The 21,933-nt window shown below is 53.3% G+C and overlaps 1 protein-coding gene across 4 annotated transcripts in view; it reads right to left on the bottom strand.

The window, feature by feature from the left end:
- The window catches only part of MARK2 (microtubule affinity regulating kinase 2), a 53,503-nt gene extending 45,569 nt beyond the window's left edge, over positions 1–7,934 (bottom strand). Inside the window, exon 1 of one of the 4 annotated variants that reach the window (XM_075545552.1) lies at positions 7,393–7,934. In XM_075545552.1, coding sequence (XP_075401667.1) covers positions 7,393–7,446 — 54 coding nt within the window. In that variant the 5' untranslated portion in view covers positions 7,447–7,934. The remainder of the gene's footprint in view (positions 1–7,392) is intronic. The other 3 variants (XM_075545554.1, XM_075545556.1, XM_075545557.1) reach the window with 3 other exon arrangements.
- Between the last annotated feature and the right edge of the window lie 13,999 nt (positions 7,935–21,933).

Raw genomic sequence — 21,933 nt, forward strand, 5'->3', positions numbered from 1 at the left:
TGATGATGATAAAAGAGCTCAAAGAACCAAGTGCCTGAAAAGGGAAGTGAGGCCAGCAAGCAGAGGCCAACAAGGAAGGAGAAAGCAGAGAGCGAAAGGTCCGGAAGAACACGGAGGCTGCCGCCTGGCTCCCGCACCAGGTTCAATGCAAAGACAAGAAGCACTTTGCCAGGGTTCTGAGAGGGCATCTGGGCTCCAAGAGGGGCCCGAGAGGAAGAGGAAGCTACAGATAGAGACGATCACAGCAATCCCGCCAGAGGCCCCAAACGCACAGGGACTGAGAGTCCACTGAGACGTGGTACTGTCCCTTCCAAGCCAACAAGAGGGAACTCAAACTTGCCCTTGAGGGCCCCTCTGCAGGTGAAAAAGAGCCCCAAATCCTTTGCAGCTTGATCCCCATAGGGTCTATACCAGGAAACAGTGAGCTCGCTTTCTCTGTCGTCCAAGGGTAAATGCTGCCCTTGAATTAAGGACAGTGTTGAGAGGAGGAGGAAAAATCTTCCGAACTCCCGGCACTGGGACTGTGTGGGATTGATTCTCAATCCCTCCGGTTCCTCAACACCAACACTGGGCCCCAGCACTCAGAAGGTGCCTGCCCTGGCTACAAGGGGGCATGTGGGGGGCGCTAGCTATGTGGCTGCCCAGCCAGTGGCCAGGCTGCTCACCCCTTACGGCCACAGGACTATCAGCAGGCGGCAGTGTTTTTCCTTTAATCAATAAAAAAAAAAAGCTCCTAATATTGATGTTTTATAAATGAAGGAACTATTATTAAAAGTGCTCTCCAGCTGTGCCTGAATCTCTGATGGTTGATCATAAACAAATAAACAAGTGAAGGGGGTAGGGGACCAGAAAAGGCCCTCCTGGGGTGGAAGAGGCCGGCGAGTGCCACGTTCCTGAAGTGATTTCAGAGCCTGCAAGCTGCATTCCTGCCAAGGACCCAGAATTGTGTGAGGCTCAAAAAGAAGCCTCCAGGGTGTTCAACTGCAGCCCTCATTCTAGGCTCTGCTGACCTTCCCAGAACAGCGCGCTCCTAGGGTTCCTCCCATTGGCAGAGAAGGCACCGCGGCCCAGGTCACCACCGAGCAGAGCAGGGTCCTGCGCACATGTCACCACCAGGATTCACGGAAGTCACCTCTGCCATACTCCTAACCCAGTGAGCATGCTGGGTTCGCGCACCCGGGCCTGGGAGACCCCACTTCCTGTGACTGGAGAACAAGCTGCTGTGGGCAAAAGACAAAACAACAAGCCACAAGGGCCTCGGTCGACACCCTAGGCACAGACAGCGACAGCAGCCGAGGGCCAGCTGTAGAGGAGGTGAGGCGGTGTGAGGAGGAGTGGAGGAAGGCGGAGGTCCCACTGCATGTAGTGATCAAGCCCCCAGGAAAGCCACGCTCAGGTCACTGTGGCAGCAGTAGGCACAGGCTGCCCCACAGAGCAGGGCCCAGGCAGGGGTTCTCCCTGCAGGTGGTCCCTCCCTCCCAAACTTGTGAAGCTGGACCTTCCCCTGGCTGAACCAGGGAAAGCAGCTCCATTAGCAGCACCAACAAGGGGCCAGGTGACGGAGTATCCCGCCAAGTCCTACTCCCTGAGAAATAAACCCATCAGGGCTGTTTATGGAACCCATGGGGGTCTCCCCCACCCCACCCCAACCCAAGGGACCTCAGGCAGAAAGAAACTCCAACTGTCCCACAGAGGAGCACCTGCTGAGCTGCCAATGTCCAACACTAGCCCTCCCCACCCCCCATCCCCGCCACCCACTCGCCAAGCACTAAAACCAAAGACCCGGGGCCTAAATGGACTCTGAAGCCAGGGGTCAGGTGTCCTGCTTCCCAGCCACTCACACTCAGTCCCTTCTCCTGGCCACGCTGTGTTTAAGAGCTTCCCAGGGAATGGCAGGCACACCAGAGGTGCTGTGGGGTTCAGCACCAGGGTGGAAAGACCACTCATGCAGGATTTAGGGGATAGGGCTTGTTTACAGACCTCTCCAAACTCACGCCTCAATGAGCACAGCCCCAGAGGAGGCAGACCTTTGTACTGCCAACTTCCCAATGAGCACAGAGGAAAATAGGCCGCCTCGGCTCAGAACCAGCCTGACTGGTTCTGCAGTGAAGCCCCTGGTGTGCTCCGCCTTCCTTTTGTTAAAGAAGAAAAAGACCAAAGAGGTGGCGTGGAGCCAGTCATTGAACATACACCCCTCCTCTCTTTCACTCACTGCGGTCCCACGGGATCCACCTAGCCACCCAGAGCCATGTCCCTCTCACCCTCTCTTGGCCCAAATCTTCTGAGGAAAGGGTTCTAGAAGTCTAAAACCAACTGTCTGGTGCCCAGGAGGCAAAGACGGGGGGGGGGGGGGGGGTGATAGTGGGGAAGAGTTGGGGGGTGAAATCTCTGCCTCCTTCTAGTTCACTTTCAAATGCTTCACATAAAGAGTAATTGGAAGCAGGGGTGATGAGTGCCAACCCACAGGCAGCCAGCTGTGGAGAGAACTCACAAGGACTGTTCTAGAGGGAAACAGACACGCAGATAAAAGGGTCTAGCCCGAAACCTCCAAAGGGAGGCTAGCCTACTGGCAAGAGGCAGCACCATTACAACTCCTTGGGCCCAGTCTCCTCTGCGAGACAGCTGGAGACCAGGAGACGGGCTCCCCTCTCCCTCACTGGAGGCTCCAAATCAGACGCACTATCTCCTGGTCTGAAAGATAAAGGCTGGCAGCCAGAGGCTGACCCCAAGAGTTCCCGTTCTGCGTGTACCAGGCAGACACTCTGCCCCTTCCGCGGCCAGATGTGGGTAATGGCTTACTGTCCTTCTCTTCCCAGCGCTGAGAGTGAGGGGACAAAGCCCAGGTAACACTTCCGCCACTCACCAGGTGGGATGAAGGCTAGGAGAAAGCGTGCGGCGCCCAAGCTTCCAGTGCAAAATACGCATGGACAGGAATGGCCTGGCGAGGGAAGGCAACCCGGCCATCTATCTGGTTTGTCAGTTTGCTGAACTTCCCAGGAAGGAGGAAGACCCAGGTTTAAGCTCCACCCACCCTCTCCCAAGAGCCCTCTCCAGGCCTGGTTTGATGGGAAAGCAACCGCCCGGGCTAAAACAACATCAGAGCCTTGCCTACCTGCTCCCCTTGCGGCCACCCTCTACAACTTAACCAAGTGGAGGCGTCAGGGCTGGCCCTGTGACCACAGGAGAGAGCTTGAAGAGGGTGCAGGGACGGAAGGAGGGAGGAGGAGGACATCCGTCAGTCCTTCCTCCTCCTGGCCCTTTCCATCTGCTGAGGTGACTTCATTCCAACCCACTAATGGGCTTCAGAGTGCTCGTAGGGGGTCCATTTAGCAGAGCTGTTAGCGAGGGGCCAAAGGTGGCGCCCAGCCCCCGCCCTGCGGGTTGATAATGGGCCGCAACGTCTGAGGCTTAGCTGCACTCTAGGTATAAAATATTCATCCACGTCAACATAATACATATGTAGGGATGTTCTGGAAGCTCCTGGGAAAAGAGAAATGCCAGCCAGGTGGCTAAGTGCTCACTGGGAAAGAGTTCACGACAGCACAAGTCCATCCCAGCCTAGTGCCCATCGAGGCCTGGGCTGTGCTGCCCCGTCTGAGGGGAAAGTCTAGGCTGAGGTTTCGACTCCCCAAAGATCAAAGCGTGCAAAGCTCTTGGGCACACAAAGCTTCCATCTTTCCCTACCTCCCTGGCATCAGCGTTGCTAAGGCACGTTGTAACTCTCCTGTGCGACCTCTGTGCACAAGTGGATTCCCTGAAGCGCTGTGTGTGCAGGATTCAACCCAAAACAGCCCAAGACGCACAGCCCACAGGCCAGGGAGGAGTTATCACACCTACTAGGCATTTCCCACCATTTCTCTTACTGGGTTCCAGACCCTCGGCAACATGGGTGGACAAAGGGCTGAGACAGCAATGTGACGATAGTGCAGGACCGGGAAGGGACTAGACAGTGCCTAACAACATGAAATGCCAGGGACTCCTCCTAAACCAAGCTCACTACCTCACAGTGGCCCGGTGGCCCTGCCCCAATCTCTAAGGTCAAGCAGAAAGGGAGACCAGATGACCACAAGTCCACCTACATCCCTGGCTAGAGTCAAGGCACGTGCCGTGCCAGTCAGCATACCCAGCTCATGGAGTGGGGAGTGAAATGATAGATAGCCAAGCCAACCGACCTAGAGAACAGCACAGAACAATGATTCTGTGCAAGATTTAGCCAGAATCAACTCTCGATTTCAGCACGGACCTTCCCACCAAGGCCTGGGGGGTCCAGAGGAAGTGCATCGGCAGTGGTTGACTTCAGCATCCTAGAAGCTGAGCCAAGACTTCCAAACACCTCTCTCTAAAACCAGCTGTGCCCAGCAAAAGGGCAGTAACCCTCTCCCGTGCCCCCTGACAACACAAACGAGCTCGCTCTCTTTGCGGGGCCCTCTCGCCAACCCCATGGCTGGGCCATCTGAAGCCCTGCAGCTCTCCCAGGTGTCACCAAGCTGGAGCCGCCCCCACTTGCCAGCTCTCCTCTGGGTGCTGCAGGCTAGGCGGCCAGTGGATAGTCAACCTGCTGACAGCTTTCCCTGTGGCCAAGCCTCCGACTCAGGTGAGCCACTTGGGAGAAGCAGCCAACGGAAAGCTCCATTGTCCCACCACGAATCAATGCCCTGACCCACCGGCCTTGACTCAGAACCCAAGGCAGGGGAGGTGGGGGCTCTGAAGCAGCATGTCTGGCAGCAGGTGTCACCAGCTTCATCACAGACCTGGACTTTCCTTTCTACCTTGAACTTGTACAACAGAGTCCACAGCCAGCAGGTCCTCTCCCTGCGACACCAGGTGGACTGTTACGCTTCAACATCTGTGTGTGTTCCAAAAATTCCAAATGTGGTCCAAGGGCTCCCAGAGACGGCTGCCCCTCTGTCACATTTTTTTTAAGTGAGGAAAGAAAAAGCAAGAAAACTGACTGGAGTTTGAAGACAACCAGTGAGTGTGTTAACTTGTTTGCGGTGAGACCAGGCTAAGTCGTTGAAATCCAAAGGAGGTGCTCTGGGACGTCGGGGGTAGGGACGCCTCAGCCCAAGCAACTCCCTGCTTTTCTTTCCGTAACACTGAGTAGCGGTGTAAGCCTGGAGTTCCCATGACAATTTTTGCCAGAATCACAACAGGATTACAAGGTTTCTTACTCATACCTGGTGGTCCAATGTAGTCTAAAGCAGGCTGAGGCTCCTAGCATCCCCTGCCTGGGTCCCTTAGAGCAGCCCCTCCCGGTCCTCTTGGTTTAAAGACTGGCAGCAATGGCATTCCCAGTGAGTGAGTGGCCCAAAGAAGTCGCCCTGGGGCAGGCTGCTACTCCCCTGGCACAGGGCACCCGGGCCCTCAGCCTTATGGAGATAGGAGGGGCTCCATCACCACCCTCCACATGCCTGAGGGTGCCAGTCTGTCCCCGGGCCTCCTCCTACCAACTCCTCATCAACAGTCTGGGAAAGTTCTCAGGGACAGCAGGGCCAACCTGCTAGAACAAAGGCGGGGAAAGAGGGGCAAGAAAACATGCTGCCCGTGAGTGGAGAAAAATAGCTGGTCAGTCAGGGGCAGAAAGACCAGGCAATGAGTCTCTGCTTCCCAAGACCCCGAGACCAGGTAGCAGCAGCTGCCAAGCCCGATGAGGAAGTGGGAACCCACCACCCCTCCCTCTCAGCACCTGTGCCACCACCCCCACCACCCCCAAAGGGAAGGGACCCATCCATCAGGCCCTCTCCCTGCGACACTAGGTTGTATTGTAATGCTTCAACATTGTGTGTATGTGCGTGTGTGAACCACAACCATGGCAGAGGACAAGCTGGCCCAGTACAACACAACTCCTCCTGAGTTCTTAACTGCCCAGCTAAAGTGAGCAAGCGAAAGGCAAACAGAACAGAAAACGGTCCTGATTAATACCGGCAGGGGGTGAAGAAAGGGAGGCCCAGGAGGGAGCCTTGAGGAGGAAAGTGAGGAGAGGATGCAGAAAGCAGCCCCCAAGGCACGGAGTTCCTTTTTTCTGGTCAAGTTTTTGGCCTAGTAAAGTTCTCCGCCAGGAAGGGTGTGACAGGCAGGGGACTCTGCAGTTGACTGGCCACCCAGGGCCACCGGAGATGGCGAAAGAGCAGGGCCGGGTGAGAAGCGGTCACCCCAGGGCTCAAAGGTGAGAGGGCTCAGAAAGGACTAAGGCTTGGGTGGCCAAAGACAGCCGCAATTGCTCTGCTAGGAGGAGGGAGAGAGCCAGAGCGTGGGGTCCTGAGGCTGGAAGTAGCCGGCACAATTCCTGGGCTGGGAGGCGCGACCGTCAGCCAATAAGCAGGGGATGGAGAGAGGCCCCGAGTGGGGGAATGAAACAGGATGGGAAGCAGGCCAGAAACTGTGCTGGAGATGGCAGGCCATGTGATGGAGGGGCGAGGAAGAGGGGCAAGGAGGGGCTGGGGGAAGCTAGGAGCCAGCGGGAAGCCCCAGGAGAACGCTGCAGGGGCAGGGAGGCACCAGGACTTGCGTTGCTGTGGATGGCAACAGCAGGCCGCGCTGGGTGCAGCTGCAGCTGCAGCAGCAGCCGACTGAGCAACAGGTTGTGTTGACGCGGTGATCCGGTGGGGCCGAAAAGCCAAGCGGGAAGGGCCCCGACCCGACCAGGGCTGCGGAAAACCGGAAAAGCCCGAGCCCAGGGAGGAGAACCCGCGGGATCCACACCCTCACCGGGGGCCGAGGGCTGGAACACCGGCCCCCATCCCCACCCCCGAAAAGACAACCTGTGGGGCAACTGCGCATGACAGCTGGATGCGAAACACGGAAGCAACACATGCCAGCGCCGGGAAGCGGGGCGCTCCGGGAGAAAAGGGAAAGTGATGAGCAAAGAGTGGGCGACCGGTGGGGAAAGGTTTTGAGGGTGGAGCTGGTGGGCTGCAATCGAGAGGGGAGCAGCCAGGGCGGAAGCAGCCGGGGAGGTGCGAGGGCTCGGGGCGCGGGCTGGGGCCCCCTCCAGCCCGAGGGGGCAGCCGGCACCGAGGGGGACCGCAGGCCGGAGGAAGTGGTGGACAAGCCGTGACAAACCGCGGGGTGCTCGTCGACGAGCGGGAGGGTGGCTGTTCGCGGCGTGGGTGGAGGAAGACCAGAAAGGCCCCGGCGAGGAGAAGGGGAAGCCGGGGAGGTGACACGGAGGAGCGCAGGAGGGCGGGGAGGGCGAGGGGGGCTGGCAGTGAGTCAAGTGTGCAGCCTGGAGTCGGGACGCCGTGGGTCCCAGGACAGGGCTCGGGGCCCGATGACAGGGCGGCCGAGCTTGCGGGATGGCAGCAGGGGCACGAGGAAAACAGAGGAGGGAGGAGGCTCCGCCAGGTGCAGGGGCCCGGCCAGAGAAGCCGGGGAGCCCTCGGGGCTCCTTACCTGCTCCGTGTCCCTCTCGTTCAGCGTGGGCAGGGGGGTCCGGGCGCTGGACATGGCGCCGGTATCTCAGGGGAGGGAACCCAGAAGCTTGGAGGAAGGGAGGGAAGGGAAGGCGCGGAGCCCGGCCGGGCGGGGCTTCTCACAGCAGGGGCACCCGCCGCATGGGCCCCGGCCGGGGGTGCGGGGAGGCCGGGCAGCCGCTCACGCCAGCCCGGGGATGCGCCGCTCGGGCTAGGCCGCGCCGGCTCCGAGCGGCTCCGGACCGCACCCCCCCCGACCCCCGGCTGGGCTGTGCCGCCTTTCGGCCGGGCCGCGCCGCTCCGCCTACTCTCTGCCGCCGCAGCCGGCCGCCTGCCTCGCTCCTCCCCTGCCCTCAGCGGCACTGCTCCGCGCCCGGCACACAGGCAGCCGCCGCCGGACCTGCTGCTCCCAACATGGCCGCCACCACCGCCGGCCCTCGGCTCTTTCCGCCGGCAACAGCCGGAAACATCCGAAGCGGCCTGGAACGGGAGGGGGGCGGGCCTCCTGCGTCCGGACCACACACTACGGGTGAGTTCCGGAAACACCCGAAGAAGGTAACCCCCCGGGGCACGCGCGACTCCACGAGTCCAATACCCAAGTTTCGGCTCTGTTTACGGAAATCCACGAAGGGACTCGGAGAGCTCCAGAGCCGTTCAACCACGCCCACCGACTTTTCTCCGCCCCCTTCAACCTGGCGTTCGGTAGTTTCCGGAAACACCCGAAGGGGCTCCGCGTGCTGCGAGAGGGTCACGCCCCCGTTCCGCCCCTCAGCCGAGGGCTGTCGTCGGCCATTTCCGGCAACACCCGAGGCCCGGCGAGCGCCCGGCGGCGGCCTGGGGTGGTACTCAAGTCTGACTCTTCGTTTCTTTCCGTCAGTTTTCGGGTATTTTCGAAGCTAGAACGAGGAGCGTGGGCACCGGTGCGCGCTTTATTAGTTGACTAACTGGAAAATAAGGCTGTTAACCATTTCTGCGATTGGCCGGTCTGCAAGCCCGTGCGTCTGTCAGTCAGTCAGTCCGCTCATGAAATCCATCTTCGGATCCAAGCTATCAATTTGTGATTTACTTGCCAGACCCGGTGATCGTCCACTACCTGCCTGTCTGCCCTCCGTGACCTCCCATCATGTCATGTCCATCCCACATCTAGCCTTCAGGGATCCTCTGGTCCCCAGGTCAGCGTCCTTCACAGCCAGCTGCGGGAGGACCCAGAGGTCTCTCCACCGAATACTAGGGACAGAGGAGACCCCTGCCCCTGTCGCTGCCCCAGCTCTGCCGAGTGAAACTGCTGTGTGATATTGGACAGATCACAGAACAGCTCTGAGCCAAAGCGCCACATCCCTAAACGGAGGTCCATCCCTGCTTCTGTCTCAACATTGACATGCTCCGTAAGGTCTTTGCATTCCATTTACCCGTTTAAAGTGCCACAGCAAAGACAGCAGGAAGAGACGTTCTCCTCCTAACCCGCTTCTCCAGTGTCCCGCCTCCCGCAGAGAAACTCGTGGAAAATAGAAACTGGTTCAAAATGACGATGATTCAGCGTGGCCACAAAGCACGGGCACCTGAGGAAGTCCCCTTCCTTCCCAGGAGCTTCTCATTGTCCCCATCCTTAAAGTCAGGGCATTGTATTCTGGAGCTCTGAGGTGCCTCCCGGCTTCAATACCAGAAAACCCCTGTGGGCAGCTTGAGCCCGCCCTGCATCCCCCTGGACTATTTCACTAGAGAGAGACAGTGAGGGCCAGGGTCTGATCTCTTTGGCTACAAGCTGCCCCCACCCATCACACCCAAGACGTGTTGGATCTCGTCCTGCACCCTTCCTCCTCCACCACCACCCCCCCCCCTGCCCTCCGGAACTCAAGAGCAGTCAACAGTGGGCAGGAACCTGACACCAGGCTCAAGCAACAAGTGGCCCGAGGTACAGGTGCAGAGGAAGCCCCAGCAGTTATGGGGGAAGGTGCTAGTTGGACCCCTGACGTTGGACTTACAACCACCCAGGTGAAGTTGGTTCGACCTCTGACGTTGGCGTGTAATACCAGGTGGAGCGTCTTGAAGAGAGCCCTTAGCCATATCAATCAGAGCAAAGATGTGGGAGCACTTCTTAAAGCAACAGGCACAAGCCAGAAGCTTAGCAAACACTTGGGCAGCTTGGACACCTCTCCGTGGCCCACCCTGGCTCCATCCAGGCACCCATCCAACCACTGAGGAAGTTGGTACTGAAGGAGGCAGGTGAGGGGAACGAGGTGAAGAGAGGACACGGTGCATCCCACTCCCCCTACCCCAAATTCCTCAGGAAAATCTGTGAGAATGATCCGCCCCCTGGTGGCTAGAGGGCGACACGCGCTGTTCCCCATGCCTGAGAACACCTCTAAGGGCTGGGGCAGGAAAAAGGAGAGATTGGAGGAGCAAAGGAAGTGGGGACCCAACTCTACCCACTCCACACATCTATTTAGATAAGCTGCAACCCCTGCCTCCCCTTTGCCCTCTGACTGCCAGCCCTCCCCCACCCCGCCACCTGCCCCCTCTTGGGCTCAGCTCAGAACCTCCTGCCTGGCCCATCAGCTGTGCCAGAAGAGTCATCCCACAGTCCCACCTCAAGTCCCATCTCTGCCCTCCTAGAAGACCACCACTAGGTCCCGTGTGTTCTAGAGGCTGGGCTGGCTTCATGGCTGCGTGTGTGTGATCGGTACAGGCTTTTAGGAGACCTTGTACTTAGTTAGCTTCAGGAGCGCTGGTGGTGTAGTGACTACCCATTGGGTAGCTGACCACAAGGTCAGCAGTTCAAAACCACCAGCTGCTTCCCAGGCTAAAGATGAGGCTTTCTACTCCCATATTTTTGTCTTGAAAATGTTTTGAAAATGATGGTGGCAACAAATGTACAAATGTGCTTGATACCATGGATGGATGGATTGTGATAAGAGTTGTACGAGCCCCCAATAAAATGATTTTTTAAAAGACAAGATTTACTGTCTGGCAAACCCGCAGAGGGGTTCTGCCCTGCCCTACAAGGTTGCCAGAGGTTGGAATCGACTTACTGGCGGCCGTGAATTTGTTTTGAGGAACCAGATGGACTTGGCTTTGCTGCATCATTTCAAGGTGTGCTGGTGGTGCTGTCAGGTAAGCGTCCAACTCCTGGCTGCCAGGTCAGCTGGTCTGTAGGAGAGAGCTGAGGTTATCTGCTCCCATCAAGATCAATCTTGGCTATAGGTTAGCCCCACTCTGATTTGCGAGTTGAGCCAAACACCCTACGTGGGTTCACTATGGGTCAGAATTGACGCGATGGCCGTGGGTGTGGGCCCTCATCATCATCTCGACATTTGAAACTGGCACCCACAAATTATGTGGCTGGTCCCAGCTGCAGGAGAGCACCTGTAGGCTGCATTCAAAGCTTCCCACCACCTGACCTCCTCATACCTAGCTGAGCAGCCCTCCAGCCAGCAATGATTGATTGATCCCTCCCCTTCCTGCTGCCCTATCACCTAGTGTGCCTCTATGCAGCCTGACTTCTCCACCTGGACTGCTTATCACCAATCCCAGCTCCCAGGTGCACTAAAGGTCCAGGTTAAACGGCGCCTTTTCAAATTCCTGAAATTCGTCGATCTCTGCTCACAGATGAATTATGGCCACACGTGTACCAACTCGGTGTTGCAGAGTGATTCATTCATTGAATAAATCTCTTCTGAGCGCCTCCTCCATACAAGGCAGTGTTACAGGCTCTTCTGGTATAGCAAGCCAGAGGACGTTCTCCGCCCAAGGGGAGCTCTACACTGCCCGTAAAGGGAACACAAACACAAACACAGGAGAGGAGCTGCGGGGGGGGGGGGGGGCGCGGGGCGGGCAGTACTCAGAGAGCTAGATGGTGGGGATCAGGAAAGCAGGGGGTGGAGAACAAACAGGCTGTATGTAGTCTGAAGGCGGTCAGCCTGGGTATCCCTGAGAAGATTTGAAAAGGGTGAGGGAGGGAGTCCAAGGGAAAAGCAGTTCAGGGAGAGGGAACAGTGCAAAGGCCCCACTGCAGGAGCCAATCTATTCTCTTTTGAGACACTAAGAGTCTGGTAAGACTAGAGCAGTGGTTCTCAACCTGTGGGTCCTGACCCTTTCACAGGGGTCGCCCGATTCATCACAGTAGCAAAATGACAGTGATGAAGTAGCAACGAAAATAATGTTATGGCTGGGGGTCACCAGCACATGAGAAACTGTATTAACAGGTCACGGCATGAGGAAGGTGGAGAACCCCTGGACTAGAGTCAGGTGAATAAGGAGGTGAGTCATAGGAGGTGAGGGGAAAGAAATGATGGGGAGCTAGGCATGGGGGGGCCTTGCTTTGGCTTCTGTGCAGCGGGAGACTGGAGTCTTGAGGGGCCATGCTCTGCTAGGTTGAGACTGGACTGGGAGAGCAGGAAAGGAGCAGAAGCCTGCAGAGGCAGAGGAGGCTTTTGCTATTACTCTACCGAGTCGTTGGCCCAGAGGGTAGCCAAGCAATAAGAACGTGGTCGAATGTGGGATCTGTTTGGAAAGGGCAGGCAGCAGGAAGGATGGGATGGGTGGACCGGGTCGGAGATATGTGAGAAAAAACTTTTTGACTTGAGCAAAAAGGTGCAAAAGCCGAGGCATCTCAAGAACCGAAGGGCACGCATAATAGTTCTGTTATACCACGGCCTGAAATGCACGCGGCGATTAGGCAATCCACGTGCTTCTTTGCCCAGCTGTGGGCAGTGAGTGACACCTAGAAACACATCGTCCCCACTCACTGCTGGGATCCAGGATAGGCAAATCTGTAGAGACAGACACTGGATTACTGATTCCTTCATGGCTCCTTGGGGGTATGGCAGGGAAGGAAGGGGGGAATGGGGGGGTGGGGAGTGGGGAGGTGATGATGAGTACAAAAATGAAGAACATGGTCTAAAACCGATGGGGTGGTGGTGACGATTGTACAACTCTTTTTGTTGTGATGGAAATATTGAATTGGAAGATAGGTGAATTATATGCCCATAAAGCCATTGGAAACAAAATTTCCATTGCATGCTTTTTCCTGGTTATCTATGAAAAATTATAAAGTTTATTTTTGTTTCAAAAAATGGGCAGCATTTTCCCAAGGAGAAAGCTCAGAAGGCAGGAAGGGAGAGACCAGAAAGGTGAATGGAACTATATGAGCAGCCCAGTGAGGAAGAAGCAAAGGGTCCGTGGCAGGGATGGCAATCCGACCATGACCATGACCATGACCCAACATGTGTACGAACTGCTGGATGGGAAGCTGGTTTGCTCTTGTCCACAAGTTCCGCTGATGCCCTTGGACTTGTCATGGCCCACTGAGCATCACCCTGCTCTTCTTGACCACGGACTCGAACTGTATCCCACCAGGGACCTGACATCCCTAACTGTATGATCCACCCCACTTCCAGAGATGTCGAGATGGAAAAGTAAATGTTTGTCCTAGGAATTGGTGAAGTAGAGTACGTTCATTTACTCCCTCCTCCTGCTGCTCCATCTCCCCAGCCATCACTAGGAAAATTCAAACCAACAAATAAATAGATCACCGCCATCGAGTCACAGCAAACCCATAGGGCAGGGTCGAACTGCCCCTGTGAGTTTCTGAGACTGTCCCTCTTTATGGGAGTACAAAGCCCTGCCCTCCCCCACATGGAGCAGTTGGTGGTTTTGAACTGCTGACCTTGCAGACCACAGTCCAATGCATAACCAGTACGCCACCAGTCACCAGGACTCTGTATGCTACAAGGGCCTCCTTTATTCACTTTTGCTAACACGGACTGAGTGCTGAGAAAAAAGAGCATTGTCTGGGCAGTTTCACCTTTCATTCTCACGCAATGAGCAGAGAGACTTTGTGATTTATCCTGGTTTACAAAGAAGGAAGTCAAAGTTTAGAGAAGGCCCAGCCCCTGTAGTGGGGGTGGGAATCTGGTGGAAGGGAATGGTCCCCCGCCCCCAACCCCACCCCTGACAGTGAAGGTCAAGGTAGAGCAATGCACAGACCCTACGGCTTGGCTTTGTGATCGTAAGGAAACCATTCATCTCTCTGCACCTTAGTCCCCCCATCTGTTAAATGGGATGACAGTAGTTCTGACCTCACACGTGAATCTGTAGAACCTGTTTAGACAGAGGCTGGTGCATGGCTGGCGCTTTGTGTGGGCTGTGCCATGATCTGTGCCTGTGTTCTCACCACACCACCAGCTCTAAAGTAAGAGCGCCCATCCTGGTCCCAGCGCAGTTCCGCCTGAGGCCGGGTTCTCCAGAGAAGTCAAACTAGTGCAGCTTATATATGCATAGTTACCCCACACCCAAACTCACCCCATGGCATGGAGGCATTCTGACTTAGAGTGACCCCATGGGACAGGGTCGAACTGCCCCCTGTGGGTTTCCAGGACTGTAACTCCGGGGGAGGGGGGGAAGCCCTATCTTTCTCCTGCACAGATTTAAACAGAGAGGCTTTTAACAAGGAGATGGATCACACAATAGCAAAGGCAGGCCGGTTCCAAGTCCACAACATCCCCTTCCTGCCCAGTGGGCACCAGCTCAGCTAGGAAAAGGGTGCAAGGGGTGAAGGGGCAATTTCCCAAGGAGGCTCACCTCCAGGAGACCAGCCATGGAGAGCAAGGATACAATCTAGTTCATTGCATTGCTCAGTGCTTAGAACAGTGCTTGGTGCCTGGCAGGCTGTCCTCAAATCGCTAAGAGATGGAAGCCTCTGGGCTTGGGTACTTGCTGTTCCCTGAGGCACAGAACTGCCTTTCCAGGTTAAACTGTGTGAGGTGATCCCTCGCTTCATTGGAATCTCACTTAAATGGCACCTCATTAAAGAAGGAGGAGGAGGAGGAGGAGAAGGAGAAGGAGAAGAAGAAAAGCCCTCTCCAGTGTGATGGTTAAGATTGGGTGTCATTTAGCTGACCCCCGTGATGAGCAGTCAATCATTTGAGAGTTTCGTCAGTGATGTGGCCTGCTTCCACTAGGTATGCACTTTCTGGAAAAACTCTAGCTGTTTGCTCCCTCTGAATCCCACCTCTGGTTTGCATCATCTAACCCCTGGTTCTTGGGACTTGAACCAGTGGCCTGCCATATTGCTTGTGAATCTTGGAATTTGTCAGCCTGTCCACAGCCTGTGAACCAGCAGCCTGCAGTCACACCTGCTAATCTGGGTTCGTCAACCCCTGCAGGCAGAAGCCTCTAGTCTGGGGGGTGGGGGGGTTGGTGGGGAGCATGGGTCTTGTCAGCGTCTGCAATCCCATGAACCATTTCTGGAGTTAAATCTTTCCCTGTATATACATGGGAGTTTCAGAAAGTTCATGGGAAAGCCCATAATACGTCCTTTCCATTTTCCACGAACTTTTTGAAGCCCCTTCCTAGAACTTCAGTGGTTTGGCTTCTCTAGAGAACCCAGCCCAAGTCACCAGCCAAAAATGTTGAAGTAACCTAGACATCCATCAACAGAATAATGGATAAAAAAATATGTGCAACAGATAGACAATGGGATACTACTCAGCTAAGAGGGGAAAATGGGTGGGGAGTTTGTTGTTTGGTTTGATTTGTTGTTGTTTTCAGCGTTCTATTGTGAATTAGGGGAAGGTTTTCAGAGCAGATCTTAGCTTGATATGCAACAATTCATATACATTCTGATTCAACTCACCCATTGCCATTTCCTCCATATATTTATTTATATCACCACTTATTTAATTTCCTTCCTGGTTCCTATTTCCGTTTCTCCATCTTTTATAATCCTCTGAACCTTGTCCTTAGGCAAATGCTGCCCTTTTGCTCTGAAACGGGATGATTATTCTAATATAGAGGTGAATTAAGATCTAAAGGATAAAAGCCATTGTCTTGGGGGTGGAGGATGTCCCACCACTTCTAAACAAAGTGACCAGGAAACTTGGTTTCTTTTTTGATGTTGCGCGCTCTCTTCCACATTTTTCTCTCCCTCAAGGACTTTCTAAATGGGGGTCCTCTTCAGAGCAGTCAGGAGTGGTAGCCAGGCACCATCTAGTTCTTCTGGTCTTGGGGTTGTGGAGACTGATGTTTTCATCATCCATTTGACTGAGTCCATTTGACTCATTATTATCATGCATCTTTTAATTTTAATCACTTTCCCGAAATGAATACAGTATGGATGAAGCTTGGGGACATGAAATGAAGTGAAATAAGTCACAAAAGGACATACATTATTGTATGATTCGTTTCTACAAAAACACAAGAAAAGGCAGATGTATAGAGACCAAAGTTTATTAATGGTTACCAGAGGTGGAAGGGACAGAGGGAGGGAGGCAGGAAGGAAAGGGGGTGACAAGGAAGACAATGATAGAAAATGTGTATTGAGGGTAGGGTACACAGTTGGTTCCTATTGATAAATTGTGATTCGTGTAAAAAGTTGAATTTAAAAAAAAGTTGAAATGGCAAAATAATTTTACCACAAAGTTTTTGAAGACCCCTTGTATTTACAGTGACATTAAAAAACAGTAGATGCTAAGATTGCTTATATATAGCCACACATCCTGTGGGATTTAATTCCTTGATGTGGAAGCTTCGGGTCATGGTGGCATGGGACATCCCAGTTAACTGGCCTGTTTAATGCCTTCTAGATTGATGTGTTGTGTCTGGGAGTCTTAAAATCTTGCAACTGGCCAAGCAAGGCATAACATTCAGTCTCTATTTGCCTGGACAAGAGAGGAAGAAGAAGAGTCAGGAATGGGAAGAGCTTAGGGACTGTGTGGCTCACGGCCTCCATAAACAACTACTTCCTTTGCTGTGAGACCAGAACTGAATGGTGCCTGTCTCCCGTTGCTGAGCATTTTGATCAGATTCCAAAGGAGAATCTTGACCCAAAGGAGGAAGATCCAGAACAAATTGTCAAATGCTCCTAGAAGCCAGACTTCTGGAACCATGGAGGGTTGAATGAACCTTTGAATGACTGTCTTAAGATCATCTCTAAACCTCCATCCAAAATTAAGTCCCCTGACGCCTACTTGAAACCAGATGACAGTTGGGCTTCACTAGCACAAAATGTCTGTCTTGAGCATGATGCTTTTTAAAGCTCTACCTCAAAGGAATCAACAATGACAATAGCAAGTCAGATTAGACAGGAAGCTTAGTGGGCAGTGAGTGGATGTTTCCCTGGGAGAGTAACTCGGGAAGAGGCGGGTGGAAATGGGCGTCCACCCCAAAGATGGTCACCAAGGTCACCATGGAATTGCACAGTGGAAACTCTTGAAGTGACGTGTATGTTTTGCTGTGTATACATTCCACGATAACAAAAGCAAATGAAATAAAAATGTAAAACAAAACAGAACTCCATCCCACCTCAAATCTGCAGCTCTCCAGGAAAAAACTAAATGACACTGTGAGCCCAATTCAGAAAGTAGGCAGCTGTCTTCAGAAGAGTCATTCTTCAAAGAAAGAAAAGATGCAAGGAAAAAGAGTTAAACTGTGACAAATGGGGGGTCCTGGAAGCATCAGGTTGAATGACATGTCAGTCACAAAAGGACAAACCCTGTCTGAGCTCACGTCTATGAAATAGGCAAGTGTGTAGAGAGCAGAGACAAAAAAGAAAAGCAAGCAGAGATGACTAATGGTTCCTGGAAGTGAAGACGAAATGGGGAATTTTTGCATGGGAGGCCTTGAGTGTTTTGGCTTATTTTTAACTGTACATTAGGTGGGGGCTTATCCTTCAGATTATCATGTTTAATTCAGTTTAAACTACTGATCAAACTTCTCCAATCGTTTACCCTTGACTTCTCCTCGTCCTTGTGTGGGCTCCTGTCTTCCATTTCTCACTACCATTGAGTCGATTCTGACTCATAGAGACCCATGGAACAAGGTAGAACTGCCCATAGGGTTCTGAGGCTAAGTCTTTATGGGAATATTAACCCACATCTTCTTCACTGAGAACAGCTGATGAGTTTGAACTGCTGACCTTGCAGTTCAGAGCAAGGATGCGCCTTTGAGGACTAAGGCGTGTCTGTCCCAAGCTACAGTATCTTCCATGGACTCATATGCATGTGAAAGCTGGACACTGAATAAGGAAGACCGCGGATGAAGAGATGCATTTGCATTATGGTGTTGGTGAAGAATCTTCAAAGTACCATGGTCTACCAAAAGAACAAACCCATCTATTTTGGAAGATGTACCGTCAGAATACTCCTTAGAGGCAAGGAGGATGTTGCTTCATCGTGTGTACATTGGACACCTGGCCAGGAGCCCCATCCCTGGAGGAGGACATCGCGCTTGGTGGAGCGGCAGTGAAACAGAAGAAGGGTTTCAAGGAGATAGAGCGACATGATGGTGGCAACAATGGGCTCAACCAGGATGTGAAGCAGGTGCGGGCCCAGGCGGTATTTTGTTCTTACAGAGGGTTGCTATGGGTCAGAACCGACCCAATGGCACCCAACCATATCTTCCATTGCACCCAAGTTCACCCCTATCAACAGCTCAGCTCGTAAGCTTTATCTTCGCCCTAGTTTATTTCAGTGGGGGCGGAATGATTTGCAAATGGATGATGGCAAGAATGAGTGCAGCGATGGAAGCATGGCACCGGCATCACTGAACTGTCCGTGTAGAAATTACGAAGATGTCGTGTTTTGCTGTGTACAAGGGGCCCTCAAAGAGTTCATGGGGAAAATGGAATTCCAAGACAAAAATTAAAAATAGGAATCTTATTCTCAAGGTCAGTTCCACAAAGGCAAAGACACACTTGTAAGCAATCATACCAGCCATTTAGGCCACCTCTCGAGAACTGAGGGTCCTGGGATTTGAATTGTCAGTGCTCACCAAAACTCACAGCCCCGGAGTTGATTCCGACTCACTCCCTACAGCCTACAGGACAGGGTAGAACTACCGCCGTGGGTTTCCTGAAAGGTAATTCTTTTCTTAAACAGTTGTATTGGCACTTAATCCACATATCACACAATTTAATAGTTCAATTATATCAAGAATTGTATAATCATTACTACAATCAACTTCAGAACTTTTGTTTCCCTCTCCGCATTCCCTCTCCCACCCCCACCATTAAATCGCCTTTACAACAGTAGAAAGCCTCATTTTTCTTATTCAGAGGGGCTGGTGGTTTCGAATTGCTGACCGTGTGGTTAGGAGCCCAATGAATAACTGAATGCCATTTGAAGATTTTTCTTTTCCCCTCTTCTTTTTACAATAGAAAACAAAACGACGTCAAAGGGAGCCAAATGAGAGTATAAGGTGGGGGTCTAGTGCTTTCCCTTTGCAAGGCTCATCCAATGGCTTGTCTGAGAATAGTGGTGATGAGGGCTCCGGGGGAAGTGTTTCTTGGTTGTTTATCAGTTCAAATTCCGGCTTTCTCAAGACACAGGCTACCATTCGGTGGCTCTCCAGAAAGGCGATGCCTTGAACATGCCCCCAAACCCATCACCACGACCTTGGCTCTTAACTGGCCTGCTTTTGTTTTGACTGTACTACTTCCCCCTGGCGGAGGGTCCTTTTTGGTACTGGCGAAGCCATGGTTCACCTGCTACAGTGATTCACAGAAATGTCTCAGGATCTTGGGCCTTCTTGTGTGCAGTGGCCGTGACAGCTCTGTTCTCTCCATCTGGCCAGGGTGTGACCGCTCAGAACCCAGAGTCTGCACCTGGTTAGTTTTCCCCTCAGGATTGCCTAAGCTGACCCAATTGAAGTGTCTGTGGTGCTGGTCAATGTTTCTGTTGTAATCTTAGGCGACCCCCGTGAAAGGGTCTTTCGATCCCCAAAGGGGTCGCGATCCCCAGGTTGAGAACCGCTGCTCTAGCCTAGTATCTGGCTGCTGCATCTTCGCAGTGTCTTTCATTGTTGAGACTATACAAGAGACCACACGCCAACTCAACAATGTCCACACAGCCACCGATCCCCTTTTCATGTTGTCCAACTGTCTCCACCAGCCTTTTCCAATGGTTCCTCCTGCATCGATTTGTCATCACCCTGCATTCTCAAGCAGATGTCTCAGTGGCTGTTAATTCAATCCCACTTCCCCAAACCAGCCTCCCTGCCATCCAGTCAGTGCCGGCTCACGGGGACCCTGTTGGACTGGGAAGGCCTGCCCTGTGAAGTTAGGAGACTCAACTCTCCATGGGAGTAGGAAGCACAGGAGGGAGGAACAGGGGCTTCGACTGCTGACCTTTTGGATGACAGCCCAACACAAAACCACACCACCAAGGTGATGCCGCGCGCACATGCAGTGCTTTCTAATCAATTTAGGTTTGCGGCAGATCTTCAGCTTTACATTCAACAATTCAGTTTATTTCAACTCAGTGCAGCCTGCGCATCACGGCTTCCTTTCTCCCGCCGTTTCCTGAGTCTGGTTCCTTCTCCGTCCTTAACTCCAGTTCATCCACAGGTGCGAGGCAGTCGCACAGGGTGGACATCCTTGACCAGCGACGCTACTCTACTGTTAGGTTTTCAGGCGGTTTCAGGGAGATGGCTGGGTAACCCTTCAGGTGCTCTGCGGGCCCTGGTTTGGGTGGCACATCCAGCTTCCTTGGCTCCAGAAAGTCTGGATTCGTGTACAAATGTGAAACTCCATTCTGCACTTTCTGCTGCTTGACCAAGATCTGCTACAGAATCTTTGATCAAAATGTTCAACATTTTCCTCTTTACCTTCTCTAGAAAGGCATGCCACATGTGCTTAGGGACTTTTACCCCTCAAGCTGGTCAGATAGGGAGATAGGACCAACTCACAGGAGCCCCCTGGACTATGTGGTCCCTCACACCTGGTTTGGACACAGCTGGGCCATGGTGGCATCAGCACAGGTAAGCCCACAAAACACTGGGGCCATGCCCAGGCCTGAAGTAACAGAGGGCTGCTGGGCAACCTCACACCTCTGGCTGCAGTAGTGTCGCATCTGAGAGCTGCATCTGTGGGGGAGCAGCTGCCTGGCACCCTGCTCCCCCAGTGAGGCAGCCCAGTTGCTAAAGGCCCACTGCATTACTCACCTCTGCTCCTGGACTCGGAAGGTGCCATGGGAGCCCGGGGTCCCTTAGAGTTCAGAGTGGCTGGTGTGTTCCTACTGCGGACCTTTCAATTAGCACCCAAGTGCTTGAGCCATTCTGCCCCCAGGGACCCCAATCACTATCTTCAAAGTGGGGGTGGTAAACCCCACACGGACTTGACCTGGGGGCTCATGTTGAAAAAGAGGGCAAGGGATCACCAACGAGACCCAAATGGGTTGTCATGGCTCAGGAAATGGGGACGGTCAGGCTGCTCTGGGAGTGAAGCCCAGGTGAGGACTGAGTCAGAAGGGTGGAGCAGGCCAGCCTGACCCTAAGACCCCTATGGGCTGCTCCTCGCAGGCTGGCAGGCACCAAACCTCCCACCTGTTCTTGTTATTACTAGGTGCCATCAAGGTGGTCCTGCACTCGGCAACCCCTCGAACAACCTACCAAACTGGTTTGCGCCAGCCTCCCAAAGGCTGGAGCCCACTACTGCTGCGAGGGGAGTCAGGTGCCACCCTTTCTGATGTCACTCGGATACCAGCCATCCTCCTAAGGGGCGGTGGTTGTCAGTGTCAGTTCTTGCTCCCGGCAGCCCTTCATCAAAAAGAGCGAACGACCACGCCTGGCACCACCCTCACCGGTGTTATGAGCCCACCTGTGCAGCCCCTGTGCCCATCTAGCTTGTCAAGGGTCTTCTCTTTCACTGCCCCCTCCCCCACAATTGCCAAGCTTGAGCCCTGCTCAGACTGGCCGTCCTTGCTGCCAAGAAGCATTCTGCTACCTTCTTCCAAGTCAGCTGTTTGTTCTGGCCGCTCAAAGAATGCTCCCTCTTCTCCGCCAGCACCATGCTTCCCATGCACTCCTTCTTCGGGCCTCTGCATTCAATGACTGTCACACGCAGATGAGATCGAAAACACCACGGCTCGGACCAGGAGCACCTTCGTCTTCAAAGTGATAGCGTTGCTCATGGACACAGTAAAAGGGACCTTGTGCCGCAGGCTAACCTAATGCAACAGGTCCTCTGGCCTCCCGATTGTTCTTACGTTGTTCTCGCGGATGGTGGATCCCGCAAGATCAAATGCTGGACAATCTCTCTTCTCCCTTCATCATGTGGGATGCTGCTCCAGGTGTGAGAATTTTGGTGTTAGGTTTTCAGTATCTGACAAGGTTCTACTGTCCTTAAAATGATGTGTTCATGGGGCAGGGAATGTATGGATGTGCTTTATACAATTGATGTATGTATATGTATGGGTGGTGATAAGAGTTGTATGAGTCCCTAATAAAATGTAAAAAAAGAAAAGAGGAGAAAAAAGTGATTAGGGCAAAGACTGTAAAGATGTGCTTTATACAATTGATGTATGTATATGTATGAACTGTGATAAGAATTGTATGAGCCCCTAATAAATTGTTAAAATAAAAAAAAATTTAAAAAGAAATGGAAAAAAAAAATGATGCGTTCACTCCTCAGACCTGCACAGCCCATTCCTCCACACTGTTTAGTCTGGAAGCACTGCTGAAACCTGTTCACCTTGGGTGACCTTGCCAGTATTTCAAATACCAGTGACACAGCTTCCAGCTTCACAGC

The sequence above is a fragment of the Tenrec ecaudatus genome, chromosome 4 (genome assembly GCF_050624435.1).
Source record: "Tenrec ecaudatus isolate mTenEca1 chromosome 4, mTenEca1.hap1, whole genome shotgun sequence".
In the NCBI taxonomy this organism is placed as follows: domain Eukaryota; kingdom Metazoa; phylum Chordata; class Mammalia; order Afrosoricida; family Tenrecidae; genus Tenrec; species Tenrec ecaudatus.